Source organism: Triturus cristatus, chromosome 6, assembly GCF_964204655.1.
Source record: "Triturus cristatus chromosome 6, aTriCri1.1, whole genome shotgun sequence".
In the NCBI taxonomy this organism is placed as follows: Eukaryota; Metazoa; Chordata; class Amphibia; order Caudata; family Salamandridae; genus Triturus; species Triturus cristatus.
Genome location: NC_140589.1, coordinates 771,704,035 through 771,720,091, shown reverse-complemented (window position 1 = coordinate 771,720,091; position 16,057 = coordinate 771,704,035). Strand labels below are relative to the sequence as shown.

Sequence of the window (16,057 nt, the reverse complement as noted above, 5' to 3'; positions counted from 1 at the left end):
CAGGAGGAGTAAGACAGAAGGAAAGGATACAAAAATAAAGTACAAAAAAAGTCACAAAAAACACAGACAAAAACATAAATACACACACTGAGAGAGAGACAGTGATACAAATAAGTAAATGACAGATGGGATTAAGATTGGGGTGACCAGATGAGGATTAGGCAGGATTAGTAGTAAGCCAGGAGGAGAAGCAGAAGTAGGTCAAAGAAAATGGCCACGCCCATGCACCCTGCGTAGTGCTGTTCACGTTCATGTTTGGTGCGGGATGTGCTTTCAGCATGAACAAAACAGTACGCAAGGCAGGAAGAGCATTTTTCCACCCATTAGCGTTATTCCACGGAAAGTTGTGGAGTTATTTGGAAACTCCACAGAATTCCGTGGAGTAAGTTTCTCTGAGTTCCGCCCAGGCCTACTCCGGGTTTATTGAAGTTTCTGGAAATTTCTCAAGGAGGGGCGGAGTTATACAGGGGAGTTAAAAACTTGTTAATGTGCACATGACTTTAGTGCTGGTTAATGACTTGGCATGATATCTGATACGCCGTTAGCAAGAAGAGTCTTGACAAATCTCATGTTTTGGGTAGATGTGATAAAGTTAAAGAGGGGGCCAAAAATTCTTTCATTTACTAATGTGTTTTTTGCTTTATCATGGACTGGTATGAAATTTAGCACAACCTAGCATGCTACCTTACCCTTATTATAAGGAGTTTCATGTAAATCCATGAGGATGGGGCACAGTTCAGATAGTGGGTTGTGACAACATTTAATTTTAATTGCCTCATACTGCCAACCCCGATGCGCACAGCCATCACACATGAGTAGTACTGGTTGGCCTTTGGGCCTGGCCTGTAACCTGGCTGGGTATTTTATTTGTAAACCCTGATTTAATGGGGTTCACAAACCAAATTTTGGTACCGCAGACGTGAAAGGGGTAAAAGGAGCAAAAAGCTTCTTTGTCGAATGGGGGCTTTAATTTTAAAGGTAGATCCACTGAAAGTCAGCACACCCAGCTTCGAGGATTGTCTGCCAACTGATAGTCGAACTATCTCTTATCTTTTAACCTTTTCAAACCCACGGACACATTATTGTAATGCTGATTTCCTGCAAAATAATTAACATATTTGTTCAGGTACGTCCCAAAGTAAAGTTGTAAGGCCCGATTACGATGTCGGACGGACCACCACCAGAGGCTGTCGGCGGCTGTCCATCAGACATCTGTTGCCGTGGTCTGACCGCCGCATCAGGATACGGGCAGTTGGAGGCAGCGGGCAGAGGGACCGACGGTCGGAGCGTAATACCCTACAATAGGGGTGGTGCCTGCTCAGGCCGTAGGGGATGTGCCTTTCCGACAGCTTTTCCATGGCGGTCTGACCGTTTAGAAAGGCTATCGGAAAGGGACTTTGGGAGCCCCTAGAAGGGCCCTGTCCCCCTGGGCTTCCGCTATGGGTCCCTAGGGGACCTGTGGTGCTCCCAAAACATCCCTGCATCCTGTGCAAGGCACAAACATGCCTTTTTGCATTGAGGCTTGTGCTGCATCCCTTTTCTGGGCCACAGCAGAAGCCTCAATGAAAAAAGGCATGTTTCCAACCACCTATACGGCAGATGATCATAATTTGGAGGTCAGGGCTGCTGCATACTTGTCCCGATGCCAAAATGATGTCAGTCGGACGCTTGTCCAACCGGCATTGCAATGGGGACCTAAGTTTCATTCCAAGTTCTATAATTCCCTCCAGCAAAAATTCCTATGCGAGTTAAAATGGGAACCACAGCCTTCTTGACCATACCTTTAAATGTAAAACCCTCCAATGAGTTTGCATGAAAACTAAAAATATCACAAATAATGACTCCCGAAATAATTAACTGTGAAGTAATGACTGGATGTAATGGTGAAAATACGGATGAATTAAACGATGGATGTTGGATTGATGAACAGCTATGAAGGATAAAAGGATAAAAAGTGAATGGAAGCTGGAGAGGGTGAATCCATAGATGGATCAATGGAAAGCTGAACAGAACTCCTTCCGGAATGGCTGGGATCACTTGATCTTGCTTTGCTGCTACCAGATTCTCCCCCAAAGTTTTATAGAGATTGTCAGGCTAAGCACGGAAAAACTAACCAGAGCAAGGGTGTGAGTTCACGCACTTGTGTGCTGCAGTAGAGCCTTCACTTTGATCAGTTTATTTACTTTAACCTGTTTACATACAATTTCACATGTAATGAATGTTGATTTATTTGTTATTGATTACAGACTATGCACCAGAATAAAAGGTCCTGCGAGCTGAATGTGCAATAGCAACATACCTCATTGATTTGGTTATTGAAATTTTATGGCAAGACAAGAGGCTAGCATTATGCATAAAACTTTTCTGCACTCCTGAGCAGCAGCCTTAAAAGCTTCCAAAACTGAACTTCAGAATAACCCATCACAATGTAATTTAGAACTTTCAGTCCCATAAACACTCCATGTCCACCATCTTCTTCCTCTTTTGTTTGCTGCTTCTGTGCAGATGAGTATATAGAGCTTTTTTTAATAACTGATTATAAGCTGATGTATGTAGTAGGTTAATTTGACCCAGTTTATAGGTAGTTTCTGTGTAGATTGTCCTCATTTGTGTTTTTTTTAGTTGAGGGACTATTTTGTTATGTTTAACAATAATATTGGAATATATTTATTCACCATAACTGCTAAACGATTTCTAAATGTTCATGTCAATTGATTGTTACGAGCGAGTAGTAAATGTTTTGTTGCACGCACTTGTTATTTTGGTAATGCGCTTGGTCTTGCTCTGAATTACCAGCTGGCTTAAGTGCAGATAACCGTTTATTAGGTCTCGCTGAGACAGCGAAAGCTGTCTCTTTGAGACATTTTGTAAGTGGGTTTTTGAAAGTGCTTCCCCTGGCATAGAGCTACAGTGCACGAGGCGTGCACGCGCGCAAAGCAGCCATATGGCTTTACGTCGCTCTCCCTCGTAGCCCCTCACCGCCCCCTTCCCTGCTGCTATTTCACACCAGTTTATCACAACTCGCGCTTCTCTCCCCCACCCACCCACCATCGCGTCTCGCGCGTCCAATGCTTGTTTTAGATTTCTGTGACTCATGTTGCTCCGCTCGCACTCCCCCCTACCAATTCTGAGACGGCTCTCTCTGATGAGGGTGGTTTATAGACTTCTCATAGGAGGCGAGGGTTGATTGAATAATGACTAAAAAAGGCTCATTAAGTCTCAATACTTTCGAATCCACTTCAGGCCGTTAGTTTAGGGTCACAACATCCTAAATGTCTTTAAAATAAACCGTCCAGATACTTTAAAAAAAAATGTTATGCGCACGGAGAAGTCATAAGAGAAACGCTTCTGGGCTCCACGTGTGTGAATCGTGGTTTCAGAAGCTAACTGTCTGCGTAATGTCCTGCCTCTGGACTCCAGAGGCAGGACATTACGCAGACTGTTGCATCTTGCAGCACAGCCTCACTCGTTGTTTGTAACTCTCACTTCGTGGAACACAGTCTGACCCCTTAAACATTTCCAGGTTCCTGCAGCCACTATTCACCCAGCAGAAACTGCATTGCTCATGTATTGTATTTTCACCTCTTAGTGAATGGCTGCATTTTGTTCTTGTTTTGTATTTTCACCTTCATGCGTCCGTTTTGTACGACCCTTCAGTCACCAGTACATTTTCTTAAACGAAACGGTCGAGGCTACACATCCTGGCGCTTTCACTTTCGTTCGCAGCCCTCACACTACCACGGCACTTCAGTGAATGCCAGCTCCAGCCATTATAAAATGCTTCACCTCCTGCAGCGCATGGTGTGTGTTGAAACCTAAGCCTGCTGCTGCGGAGCGAGAGGCGGGAAACCATTGGCTTCATAAGGGAAGAATGCATGCTCCTTGGGCGATCGTAATGCGTGCAATTCAGACTGGAAACATTCCCTAACGGCCTCCGGACCTGCCACATCTGAAAGGTTTGCTACATAAAACCCGAGAACTTTGCCATGTTTCTTTTCTTTTTTAATTGCCGGGCCGTTTCGTTTTGCCTGCCTGCCTCTGCCCAGTGCTTGCATGCACCCCCGCTGCAGCCTGTACCTACATTCAAAATGGTAACACATATGCTGGCGGGGGGCTGTGCATACCGGCGCTAATATCTAAAGGCACTGAGAAGAATGTGTGCGCCTTCTACCACTTTTTTAACTGGTGTAGGAGTTGAGGAGCACAGCTGATCTATGGGTCACAGTGACGGGGTGCATGTGTCTCTGAGTCCTACATGTGCGCCCTGGTGTTTGTTGGCAGTCCAGCCGAGCTGCCACGGATGCCTTCCTGTAAGGTAGCAGTGCTTGCTTTTTTCAGCAATGCTACCCAGTGCAATTTACGTTTTTGAGCTCCCTCCTCCTGTTTTTTTCTGGGTATTTTTTTATCTTCTGCTTTTTTAAATGCCTGTACAACGAGCGTGCTCCAAAAGGGTTGCATGCACCTACAAAAAGAGACGAGCATTTTTTTTTATTAATCAATACAATATAGATTACTAAATAAAAAGTTGTGCAAAATGTACCTTTTTTATATAGCACGACTGCGCTTTTTTTAAACAAGCATTGGTATAGCCAATTGGTCTTGCTTTTGGGACCTTAGTATTTTAGTATTTAGTTATGCAGCACAATATTCTTGGTGCAACAACAACTGTTGCATGGCTAAACACTTAAAATGTCCCAAAGGCGAGACCTATTGGCTATGCCAATGCTTGTTTCACTTCAGAGCGCGAGGGGGTTTTGGCTGTTCTGCTGGTGCAGAAGCACATGGGAGATCACAGAAGCACGCTCGCTCCAATGTGGAGCACTTTATTGCGTAATCGCTCAATGTCGTTGGTGGCATATATGCCGTTTCTTGAGGAAGTTGGGCATTGTTTTGCTTCTCGGCCTGTTTCTAATGGAATTCGGCATGCAAAGCCATTTCCATGACAACATAGTGACTGGTAGGAGCTTTCGTTGTCAGGAAAGGTCAACAGTGCTTTGTTTTCACTGAGGGAGAGTTATTTTCTTGAAATACAAGAAATTAGTGTAAAATTAATAGGAAAGATTATAGAATTTATTTATAAAAAGTGGGTGAGGTGAAAGAAAAGACAATTTACATCTGTAAGTTGGAAATAAATATAAATATGACTGAAAATCAGAATGAGGGCGCCAATAAGGAGGAAGTATTAAGGATAATGGTGAGTAAGGAGGTGCAGGCAGCTGTACAGGAGACAGTTAGGTTTTGGGCAAAAAAGATAGGCGAAAAGTGGATGAAAAGGAATATTTTTCCATATCTGATGAGGAAGATCTGAATAGAGGTCCTGGTGGAAAATGCCTCAGGAAAAAGAGACATATGGATGGCTCATCCAATGACAAAGGAGCCCAAAGTGGTTCACAGAGATCAGGTGTCCGAAGCGACACACAGAAAGGTCAGTTTCCCACTGAGAGATGAGTTGGAGATGTAAGGAGAAAGATCGAAGGAAGATCTAGATAAGCATGTTTTAGATTTAGAATATAAGGATGTGTTGGATGGGGCAAGTGACATAAGCAGTAAACAGAGGATGAAACATTTGACAATGGTGGTTTATCCGTTTGGGGAAACATTATTTCACCAAGGGATACTAGACACCCCAGGGGCAAAGACTGGGGGCTTTTGGACCATGTATCAGAATACATTAAGCCCATATTATGTGAGTCCTTGAAAAAGTCATGAAGAAATATCATGCAGGCAGAGTGTTCCAGGACTGTAACAGAGGAGACGATTATTCTGACACCAAATTTGGACCCAGAGTTAATTACTTATATGTCCAAAATGTGAAAAAAATTCCAGAAAGGGGTTAAGAAAATCGCTATATTTATGCCAGGATAATAGGTTGGACCTCCTGGGGCCCTTAGCAAAGATTTTCGATGCTGTGGAGGAAGGGTACTTGTTGGATCTCGCTCCGTTAAGAGGGCGGTGTCAGCGTGTGGTTTGTTTTTTAGACAACGCAAATGCAGGCCTTTTGGTACAGAGGTGTAAGACTCTGCTTATGCGTATTCATCCGAAGCTGAGTGAGTAGGCTAGGAAAGAGTCGAGTGAGGACACAAAAGGCTTGTTATTTGGGTATGGAATGGTGAAGTTCCTAACCAAATATGTGAAAATATTTGTGAGGTTAGACGCAGTATTCTGTGTGCAGGGTGTTCTCAAACAGTAGCTTTTATGGTAGGACTGGTAGGAGAGGGCACCCTTCCAGCTGTACAAATTACAGAGCCCTTTATCAAAATTCGACGTACCAAGGTTATCTCATTGAGGAAACCAATTTTACCCCCAGTGGGGCAGAGGAAGAGGTCAGAGTAGCAGAGGAAGGGGACCAAATTCCAGTCAAGCACAAGGTTAGTACGAGGACTGTGTCTGTTTTTATCCAAACAAGTGTGGGAGGAAGGTTAAGATATTTCAAGGAGCAATGTGATTCAATAACAAAGGATAGATTGGTGTTATAAACAATAGCAGGCTATTGTATAGAGTTTGATTTGTACATTACCAGTTGAGGGAACCAAACAGGTTGCTGTTCCAGAGAAATCTGAAGAACGTCGCTCAAAAGGAAGAATTGCAAATGTTAAAGAATAATGCAATAGTGAAGGTAGGAGTGAAGGAAAAGTAATTGTTAAGCATCGGGCCCATATATACGAAATTCTGATTTTGTGATTCACAAAACAGAATGTATGTAATCTGCAATTTCCTAATAGCAATTCCTACAGATTCGCATTCGCTATTAGGAAATTGCAAATTAGGGAAATTGCAATTTCCTAATAGGATTTACACATATGGGCCATAATGGCCACAGACTACACTGAATATCCAAGTACAAAAATGGCTCTCCTTAGCGGACTACAAAGCTAAAATAGTGTCCACATTTGCAAATCAGGCCAGCTTTGAACTTATGAAGACATATAATAAGGGTATTATGCAAGGTATGGGATATTGCACTAATTTGAGTATGCTGCAGGCAATGCCTTGTGGTAATATTATGGAAGTCAACAGTATAAACAAGCATTGCTGATGCCAATAGGTATGGCTTTACAAAAATGTTGATTGTCAATGTAAAGCATTCCAAATAAATACCATGGGAACAAGTAAGTGTTTTGTGGAAGGAACGAACTGTAGAATTAAATTTGCTATAGGTTAAAAGGCCAGGTGCCAAAGTTCACCAAAGCCAAACCTTTCTGCTCCCGCGCTTATTTTTAAAATAAAAACAGTAGTAGGAGTCACACTGGAACCGCGCCTCCCGCCGGGAAAAAAAAGAGAAGCGCAGGCGTTTCTCTATTTTTTAGCCCTTAAGTTGGCTAGGTCCCAGGGTATGCAGCTGTACATATTTTAAACAAATGGGAGGGTTCTCGTGGACCCCCGTGCCCCGGAGACTGCCACCCTCCCGGGGCTTATTCCAAAGTATTCGGGTGGTCGCAGCCACCCCTCCGGGGCAATTTCTGAAATGAGCGTGAGGGAGGACCGTACAGCCTCCTAGGCTACCCCATGGACCACCACCTCCCCGGGTAAGGAAAAAGAATTAGGGGGTCCTCATGGACGCACCATGCCCCAGGGAGGAGGCCTGGGGCCATTTCATTTTTAAACAATTGGGTGGGGGGCTGCGCGCCCACCTCTCCCGGGCCATTCTCAGCCCAGGGTACCGCCACCTCCTCATGGCTGGCCTTACAAATAAGAAAGGAGGGGGGCCGAGTGCCCCCCCTCCAGGAGCCATAGATGGCCCTGGGGACCGCCATCCCCCAGGGCTGGCTCCTTCTATGTCCCAGGGCACCCACACCAGGGACATAGCTGATTGCTGTGGCTTGGTGTAAGCTTTGCCACTCCCTCCAAGCCAAAGCAAGTGCTCTGCTTCCAGCAAGCAAGAGCATTAAAAATTCTGGAAGCGGAGCAGAATTGCTTTTAGACAAAGGGAGTTGCATGTTTAGCAGCTCCTTATGTCTAAAAGTAATTCTGCCTCCTGCAGGAGGCAGGGAACCAACAGGCACCACGGGGCCTTGAGGCTCCCCCACGGTCTCCAACAGATGTGAGGGGGGCCAAAATTGGCCTGTGGACGGGGGCCGCACTGTCCTCCTTCACCATTTCAGAAAGACCGGGCACCGGGGATGGGATCCCTGGGGAAAAAATCGGCCTGGGTGAGGGGCAGCGCACTACGCTCTCCTGTTACCTGTAGGCCAGGCCCCAGTGGATGGGGTCACAAGAGCTGTAATCAGCCTGGGAGGGGGGGCCACACAGCCCCTTTCCTCTAAACAAAAAAAATAACAATCAAAAAAAAGCCTGAGCCCCGGGGGATGGAGTCCTTGATGCCCAAATCAGACTGGGAAGGGGGCCAAGTAGCCCGTTTTAAAATGTAGTGGCCCAAGGGTATGGGGTTCTCAAATCAGTTCAGGGAAGGTGGGGCGACGCGCCCCCCTCCCCTAATGATTGGAAAAAAAAACTGGCACAGCAAGTTGCTGGATGCCCACCCTCTTTCACCAAAACACTGCAAACACGCCTTCTGATGCACTACTAGTTGGGGGATAAAGTCCCCTTGACTCCTGAGGGTCCTTGGGGGCCAACTACCTCTCCTGTTACCTCCAGTAACTTTCAGAAACTGGGAATGTTCAGAGGTTATAGGAGGCTGCATATCCTTTCTCCACCACTCTGCAAAAGCGCTTCCTAATGCACAACTGGTTGGAGGATAAATTCCTCTGTACTGAGGGTACTTGGGGGCTAAGAACCCCTCCTGCTACCTCCAGCAAGTACTACACAGTGAGACTATTTAGAGGTTGTCAGAGGCCACGCCTCCTTTCTCCACCATTTTGCAAACACACCTCCAGGCGCTCAACTGTTTGGGGGACGAAGTGCCCTTGGCTGCTGAGGGTCCTTGTGGGCCTACTACCCCTCCTATTACCTCTAGTAAGTCCCACACAGCGGGATTGCTGAGAGGTCATTAGAGCCCCCCCCTTTCTTCATCACTCTGACAATGCTCCTCCTGGTGCACTACTGGTTGGGAGATGAAGTCCCCTTGGATGCTGAGGGTCCTTGGGGGCCAGGAACCACTCCTGTTACCTCCAGTAAGTCCCACACAGTGGGATTGCTGAGAGGTATTTGAAGCACCCCCTTTCTTCATCACTCTGAAAATGCTCCTCCTGGTGCTCTACTGGTTGGGGGATGAAGTCCCCTCGGATGCTGAGGGTCCTTGGGGGCCAGGAACCACTCCTGTTACCTCCAGTAAGTCCCACACAGTGGGATTGCTGAGAGGTCTTTGGAGGCCATGCCCCTTTTCTCCACCGCTCCTCCTGGCACACTACTGGTTGGGGGATGAAGTCCCCTTGGATGCTGAGAGTTCTTCGGGCCAAGAACCCCTCCTGTTGCCTCCAGTAAGTCCCACATTCAGACATTGCTGAGAGCTGGTCGGAGGTCCCACCCCCTTTCTCCACCACTCTACAAACACGCCCGCTGATGCACTACTGCTTGGGGGTTTAAGTCCTCTTGGACACTGAGGGACCTTGGAGGCCAAGAAGCCCTCCTGCTACCTCCAATAAGTCCCATTCAGCGGGATTCCTGAGAGCAGGTGAGAGGCTCTGCCCCCTTTCTCCACTACTCTGTAAACGCGACTACTAGTTAAAAACCATATAAATTAAATTACAGGGACGTTATAGTTAGGAAACAGAATTTGAAAAACTTTAGAAATTTGCTTGCAAAAACAAAGGTTACTGGGACGTTATAGTTAGGAAATAAAATTAAAAAAGACTTAGAAATTCACTGAAACACCAAAGGTTACAGGGACGTTATAGTTAGGCTCAGATTTCACTCCTACAAAACCAGTGAAATTCAGCAGTTATAATTAGCTGAGCTAACTATAACCTACGCCCCTGCAATGCACTCTGTAGTAACGCGGTTCGCAGCCAAGGTGTAGTTTCATGTGGATTTATTAAGTTCAGTTACAAGAGGATGAGTTGTAGAGATGCAGCCCCACCAGGAGAAGTTTGCCTGCTGCTCAGCCTATACTCCAACTGTTACACTCAAGCATCCAGGCACCCAAACATTCAATTCAAGACAAACACACCAACATTCCATGCATTACAGTCACACTGGCTGAGCAGCTAGGGAGAAAGTAACAAGATATATAGGAATACAGGTTACTAAATACTGCTTATGACCTCACATATTACATCACTCATTACATATTCAGTGACATCACTGATGTCATCTCAAATGTTTTAGAGACTGATGTGAACAATCTAGGTTGGAGAGCTTCTTGCTTAGGTCAGGACACAAGTGGAATTTGGACACTAGTAGAGAAGAAAGAACATTTACACTGTTTGGAGATGCAAGCAGGTTTGTTTGCACTACAAAGTTTCAAGAGAAGTTTGAGAGACAGCTCTATGCTATTAAAGATGGTAGCTTCTATAAATAAAATGGGAAGAAGCAGACCAAAGAGACTGTTGAAATTAGTAGCAGAAAAGTGGGAATTTTGCTTGGAGCGCAAAATAGATTTGAAAGCAGATTTTTTGCCTGGAAATCAAAATGTGAAAGCGGATTGGGATTCAAGAAATGTGATAGATTACAGGGATTATAAATTGAGAAAGGATATTTTTAAAGGATTTTGAGGTTGACGGGATCTTTGGAGATAGACCTGTCTGCTTCCAGACTGACTTTTCAGTTGCAAAGTTATGTCAGTTGACTACCAGATCTGGGAGCAGCGGCTCTTGATGCTTTTATGCAGGATTGGAGGGGAATGAGATGTTATAAATTTCCCCCATTCTCAATGATTCAGAGAGTATTGGTACAGGTGAGGAGATAGAGATGTCAGCTTGTAGTAGTAATTGCTTCTTGGAATACTCAGCCTTGGTTTCCAACAGTGATGGAATTAGCGATAGGGGAACCATATTTAATAGTGTCATGCAAAGGTCTTTTATTAGGCTGTTCTGCTTGGGTTTTCGGATCAGATAGAACCCGCTCATCAGAGCCTCACTAACCCAGCCAGAACGTTACCCCCTCCCTAGGGCCTATTTACAATAGTGCAACCACATATATCTACCACCTAAGGACAGGGAATTCCTACTATACATACCAAGACCTCTTATAATCGGCGGCCTCGCGATCCCATACGGATCCAGACCTCTCTGCCCATACGACAGTATCACAAGTGGCGGCCTCGCGATCCCATATGAATCCAGACCTCTCTACCCAGACGGCAGTCTCAGCACAATCGGCGGCCTCGCGATCCCATACGAATCCAGACCTCTCTGCCCATACGACAGTATCACAAGTGGCGGCCTCGCGATCCCATACGAATCCAGACCTCTCTGCCCATACGACAGTATCACAAGTGGCGGCCTCGCGATCCCATACGAATCCAGACCTCTCTACCCAGACGGCAGTCTCAGCACAATCGGCGGCCTCGCGATCGCATACGAATCCAGACCTCTCTGCCCAGACGGCAGTCTCAGCACAATCGGCGGCCTCGCGATCCCATACGAATCCAGACCTCTCTGCCCATACGACAGTATCACAAGTGGCGGCCTCGCGATCCCATACGAATCCAGACCTCTCTGCCCATACGACAGTATCACAAGTGGCGGCCTCGCGATCCCATACGAATCCAGACCTCTCTGCCCATACGACAGTATCACAAGTGGCGGCCTCGCGATCCCATACGAATCCAGACCTCTCTACCCAGACGGCAGTCTCAGCACAATCGGCGGCCTCGCGATCCCATACGAATCCAGACCTCTCTGCCCAGACGGCAGTCTCAGCACAATCGGCGGCCTCGCGATCCCATACGAATCCAGACCTCTCTGCCCATACGACAGTATCACAAGTGGCGGCCTCGCGATCCCATACGAATCCAGACCTCTCTGCCCATACGACAGTATCACAAGTGGCGGCCTCGCGATCCCATACGAATCCAGACCTCTCTACCCAGACGGCAGTCTTATACAACAGTTCATCCTATGATCACCATAACATACAAAAAGGGAATCAGTCTCACTATTCATCAGATCACACAAGGACTGCCAGTTCAAGCATAGCCTGTTCTCTAGTTCGAGGGGCTCCTCTTTCCCTTATTCAGTTACCACTTACCTGATCAGGGTTAACATCTGTTCATGTAGCCGCAGCTGACTAGAAGAATAGGCTACCCTCTCATACAAGAACACGCAGCACATGTTGGTTCACTACAAACTGGGTACTTTATTACTCATTACATACGCAATCACATAACATTACAATATAACACATAACCTGCAAAGAAAAGTGAAAGATTAAGTTGTACACTCTAATAAGAAAGGGTCAACATCACCTTAGTAGTGTGTAGCCTGCACTCAGTGGTCATCTAGGTTCCCTTCTCGTCTGTGCCTTGGCTCGCCTGGAAGTCACACCTCCGCAGTCACGGATACATGTCTGCACCACTATGCGCTGTTCTCTTCACCCTTCTCCGAGTCACTGGGACCTCTTCCTTATCGGCTACTCTCTCCTCTCTGGCTATTCTGCTAGGAGAGTATCTGTCTCTCGGTTCTTCTCCGCCTTCAAGATGGCGTCTGTCTTCCCTGGAATAAGTAGTAGCTTTACTGCTAACGGCTAGATGCCGCCTACGGACTGAACATGTAACTGCCTCAGACTTTCACTAATATAGAGGTGCGTTTCCTCATGGAAAATTCCGGCCCGTAACCTGCCGCCCACCAAATTCTTGTACCTCCCCGTACCAAGGACACGTTCCCATCCGGCCGGCGTGATGTAGTGTCTTCGGCATGAGGAAAAATACAATCCTTCGATAAGGGCCGGCCTGAACCGGTTCTCTCCAAGCGAATAACACCTCATAACTAAAACATTACATTTGACCTAGAAGCATCCCAAGCTGCCGGAGCAGAAAGAAAGATGGAGTCTCTCCCGTTTGAGGCCTACCAGGCCTGAATTCAGCACGGCTCCATGAAATACCCTCACTACAGGACTGGTTATCCCTAATACTAACGAATCTATCCCCTAGGCTATGTGTGCAAGCCCTGATCTATGGGGAAGAGCACAGGATCATGTCGAAGTGCCTAGTAAATAGGCTCCATTCACTACTCTAACCCTTAGACTTGAATGGTAAGAGACTGAAGTCACATTTAATCATTTTTCCTCACAAGAAGGCCGGGAAAATCGAGCAGAACATAGGCCTAGAAAACAAAGAGCACCCTTTGGTAGAGTTGGGTTCTCTCATTCTTCTAGTTTGGAGAATATCAGGCATTCAGGAAGATTCAAAGGACTTTAGAATTCAGCTTACTCAATGAGTCATGGGCTCCAGGTACAAGGAAGCAGTACAAGGAAGCGGTATAGTGGAGCATGGAAGGTATGGTTACATTGGTGCGTGGAAAGAGATTTGAATCCCGTGGAAGCATATTATGCAGAGATCGCAAATCTTTTTGCAGATTTATTTGAGAAAGGGATGTCATACAGGACTGTGAATTGCTACAGATTGGCTGTGGCAGCTGGTCATTCTCTACAGCAAGGTTTATCTGTAGGTATGAATCCTCTGATCTGCAGAGTAATTTAGGGGATTTGGTTGAAGAGACCGCCTAAAGCCGAAGTATCAGACTTTGTGTAACGTGAATCTAGTGTTACAGTTATTTGTGTTTTTGCCATATAACAAATATTCGGAACTAAAGAGGTTATCTTGGAAGTTAGTGACATTATTTTTTCTCATCTCATTCAGAAGAGTTTGAGATGTTTGAGCATTAGGAGATTCTCATAGATTTTTTCAGTCAGACGAAGTAGTTTTTTAGATTTGTAAGAGGACAAAAACTATTTTAGAGTCTATTTTTTACCCTAGTTTTGATAATTCGTAAGATTTGAGTGTTGTTCAATGTTTAAAGGAGTATGAATCAAGACTACTAGATAAGAGATATGCAGGGGTCGAACAATTGTTAATATATTATATAAAACTGTTTAAAGCTGTTACAAATGCACCTATAGCTAGATGGGTAAAGGCGGCAATGAAGGAGGCACGTGTGGATGTGTCAAAAGTTACAATTCATTCTGTCAGGGGTGCTATGGCAAGTAAAGTTTGCATGATGGGAAGACAATTGGAGGAAATCATGAAGGCCGCAGATTGGCCTGCTGTCGAAACATTCAGGAGATTTTATTTCAAAATGATAGAACATGTTTCAAACTGTGTTTTGAAAGGCTTCGAACATGCATATTGCTAACCATCTTCTTACCATAAAACAATTCTTATAGGTTTATTGATTAACAAATTGTGATTTTATTCAAAACAAGGATGCTAGTATTATCCCACCACCCTTCCCTTGTAGGAAGTTGAGTGGATAGGGAATTCTTAAGAGTTGTTACTGTATGTTAATTTAATGCAATGCAAATTGTTTGCAGTAGATTTAAATGTTGTTAGTTACGGCATGGATATATGTCTTTTAATTTCTTTTGCAGTTATTTTGGAGTGGTTAACCCCTTTGCCGCGGCACGAATTTTGCCGCGGCGCTGGGGGGTTTGGGGGCAGCGCGGCGCCGCCATGCTCGTGACGGAACCACTCTGTCATGAGCCACGGGCGCGCTGTGCTCATGACGGAGTGGTTCCGTCACGACTCCGCCCACTCGCGCTAATCGCCCGCACAGGCAGGGAATCAGCGCCGCGTGGGCGGAGCGGCCGCCAACGGCCGCAGCATGACGGAACCACTCCATCATGAGCACACGGCGCCCGTGGCTCATGACGGAGTGGTTCCGTCATGAGCAGCGATGCGGTTAAGTGTTCAGGTTGCAGAAGAAATATGGAAGAAGAAGGTTGCTACTCAGAAGGAATAAATAAAAGGCGTATGCATAATGCCAGCCTCCTGCTCTTTAATAAAATAATAATTCTTTATTCAGTAAACATATAAGAATCGTCATTCTCTATTGATTTGGCACTGCAGATTTCAGTCTGTATTTCAGTTACATTGAAAGAGTACGGGCAATGAAAATAGTGAAGCAGTAGATTGCTTTACATTACCTTTTCGGAAGAAATTTTCCTTGTCTTTTTTAAAAAAATCAACTCGCATGGCATTGGTTTTTGGGTCCACCTTCATGCTTTTGAATGCCGACTGTTTCACAACTTTGTCCAGTTCCTGATCATCCAACTGCTTTCCCAGGAACAAGCATATCTTGATTACTGCAGATCGCAAGTCCTGAAACAATGTTTTAGCTAAAATATGAATGTGCATCATCAGCTATGAGGACCAATTCACTATCAAACTACAGAACTTAGTGCCATATGTATCACTGGACTGGTAAAAAAAAAAATTGGCGCACTTTGTGACCAATATTTATGTGACCAGTGTGGAATTTTGTGGACCAACCTATGCACTAATAGGTCCGTTCACAAATTTCTGAATAGAATTGAGTCGCAATTTGACATACCTGCTTAAGACTCCAACAAATCGGTTTCGCACTCTAGAAACAAGAAATGTGTGATAAATAACAGCTATGAGTGTCCAAATTCAAACACAAACACAGAGTACCCATCTTTCAAAGGATGTATGAAGGTCACGTCTTGGGTTTCTTGCACCTAGGTCATACCACAAATTGTAGGCACTGTACATCATTGTAATTGGCGCTGGACTTTGCTGCCTTGACCTTCTTCCTTTTTGTATACCTGATTAAGAGACTACAAATTGTGATTCAACGTGATTAGCCCCAGTTACACGAATGGTGCCCTGCATGGGTCAGCAGACCATCATATCCAAGATTGGTTTTAAACAAAAAAATTCTTTTTTTAAACTAGTCAGTTTTCCTTAAATGAACCAGGGTTGCTTCTTTGTAAAATCTGTAAGAGAGGTTTTTTTTCACAATCCCAAAGTCGAAGGGTTTCAACAGGTAAATATTTAGTCCTAAAATGGGATCTGCAAATAGGAATAACTTACTTTGCTTTCATAAATGCTATTTGCAAATCAGAGCATCTACTACCACAAAATAGATTAGTACATCTAGTGCCATATTATACAAGTGCCCCCGGGGTGCACAGGGTGTTTGCGCCTCGGGCATGTTGGTATTAGGTCCCCTTCTGTAATACCAATAGCGCTGGTGCACAT

General features: G+C 45.2%; 1 protein-coding gene across 3 annotated transcripts in view; it reads right to left on the bottom strand.

The window, feature by feature from the left end:
- LOC146817848 (amine sulfotransferase-like) overlaps positions 1-16,057 on the bottom strand; it is a 315,351-nt gene that overhangs the window by 151,081 nt on the left and 148,213 nt on the right. For all 3 annotated transcript variants that reach the window (XM_085611313.1, XM_085611315.1, XM_085611314.1), the window contains one exon: positions 14,980-15,154. In XM_085611313.1, coding sequence (XP_085467439.1) covers positions 14,980-15,154 — 175 coding nt within the window. The remainder of the gene's footprint in view (positions 1-14,979; positions 15,155-16,057) is intronic.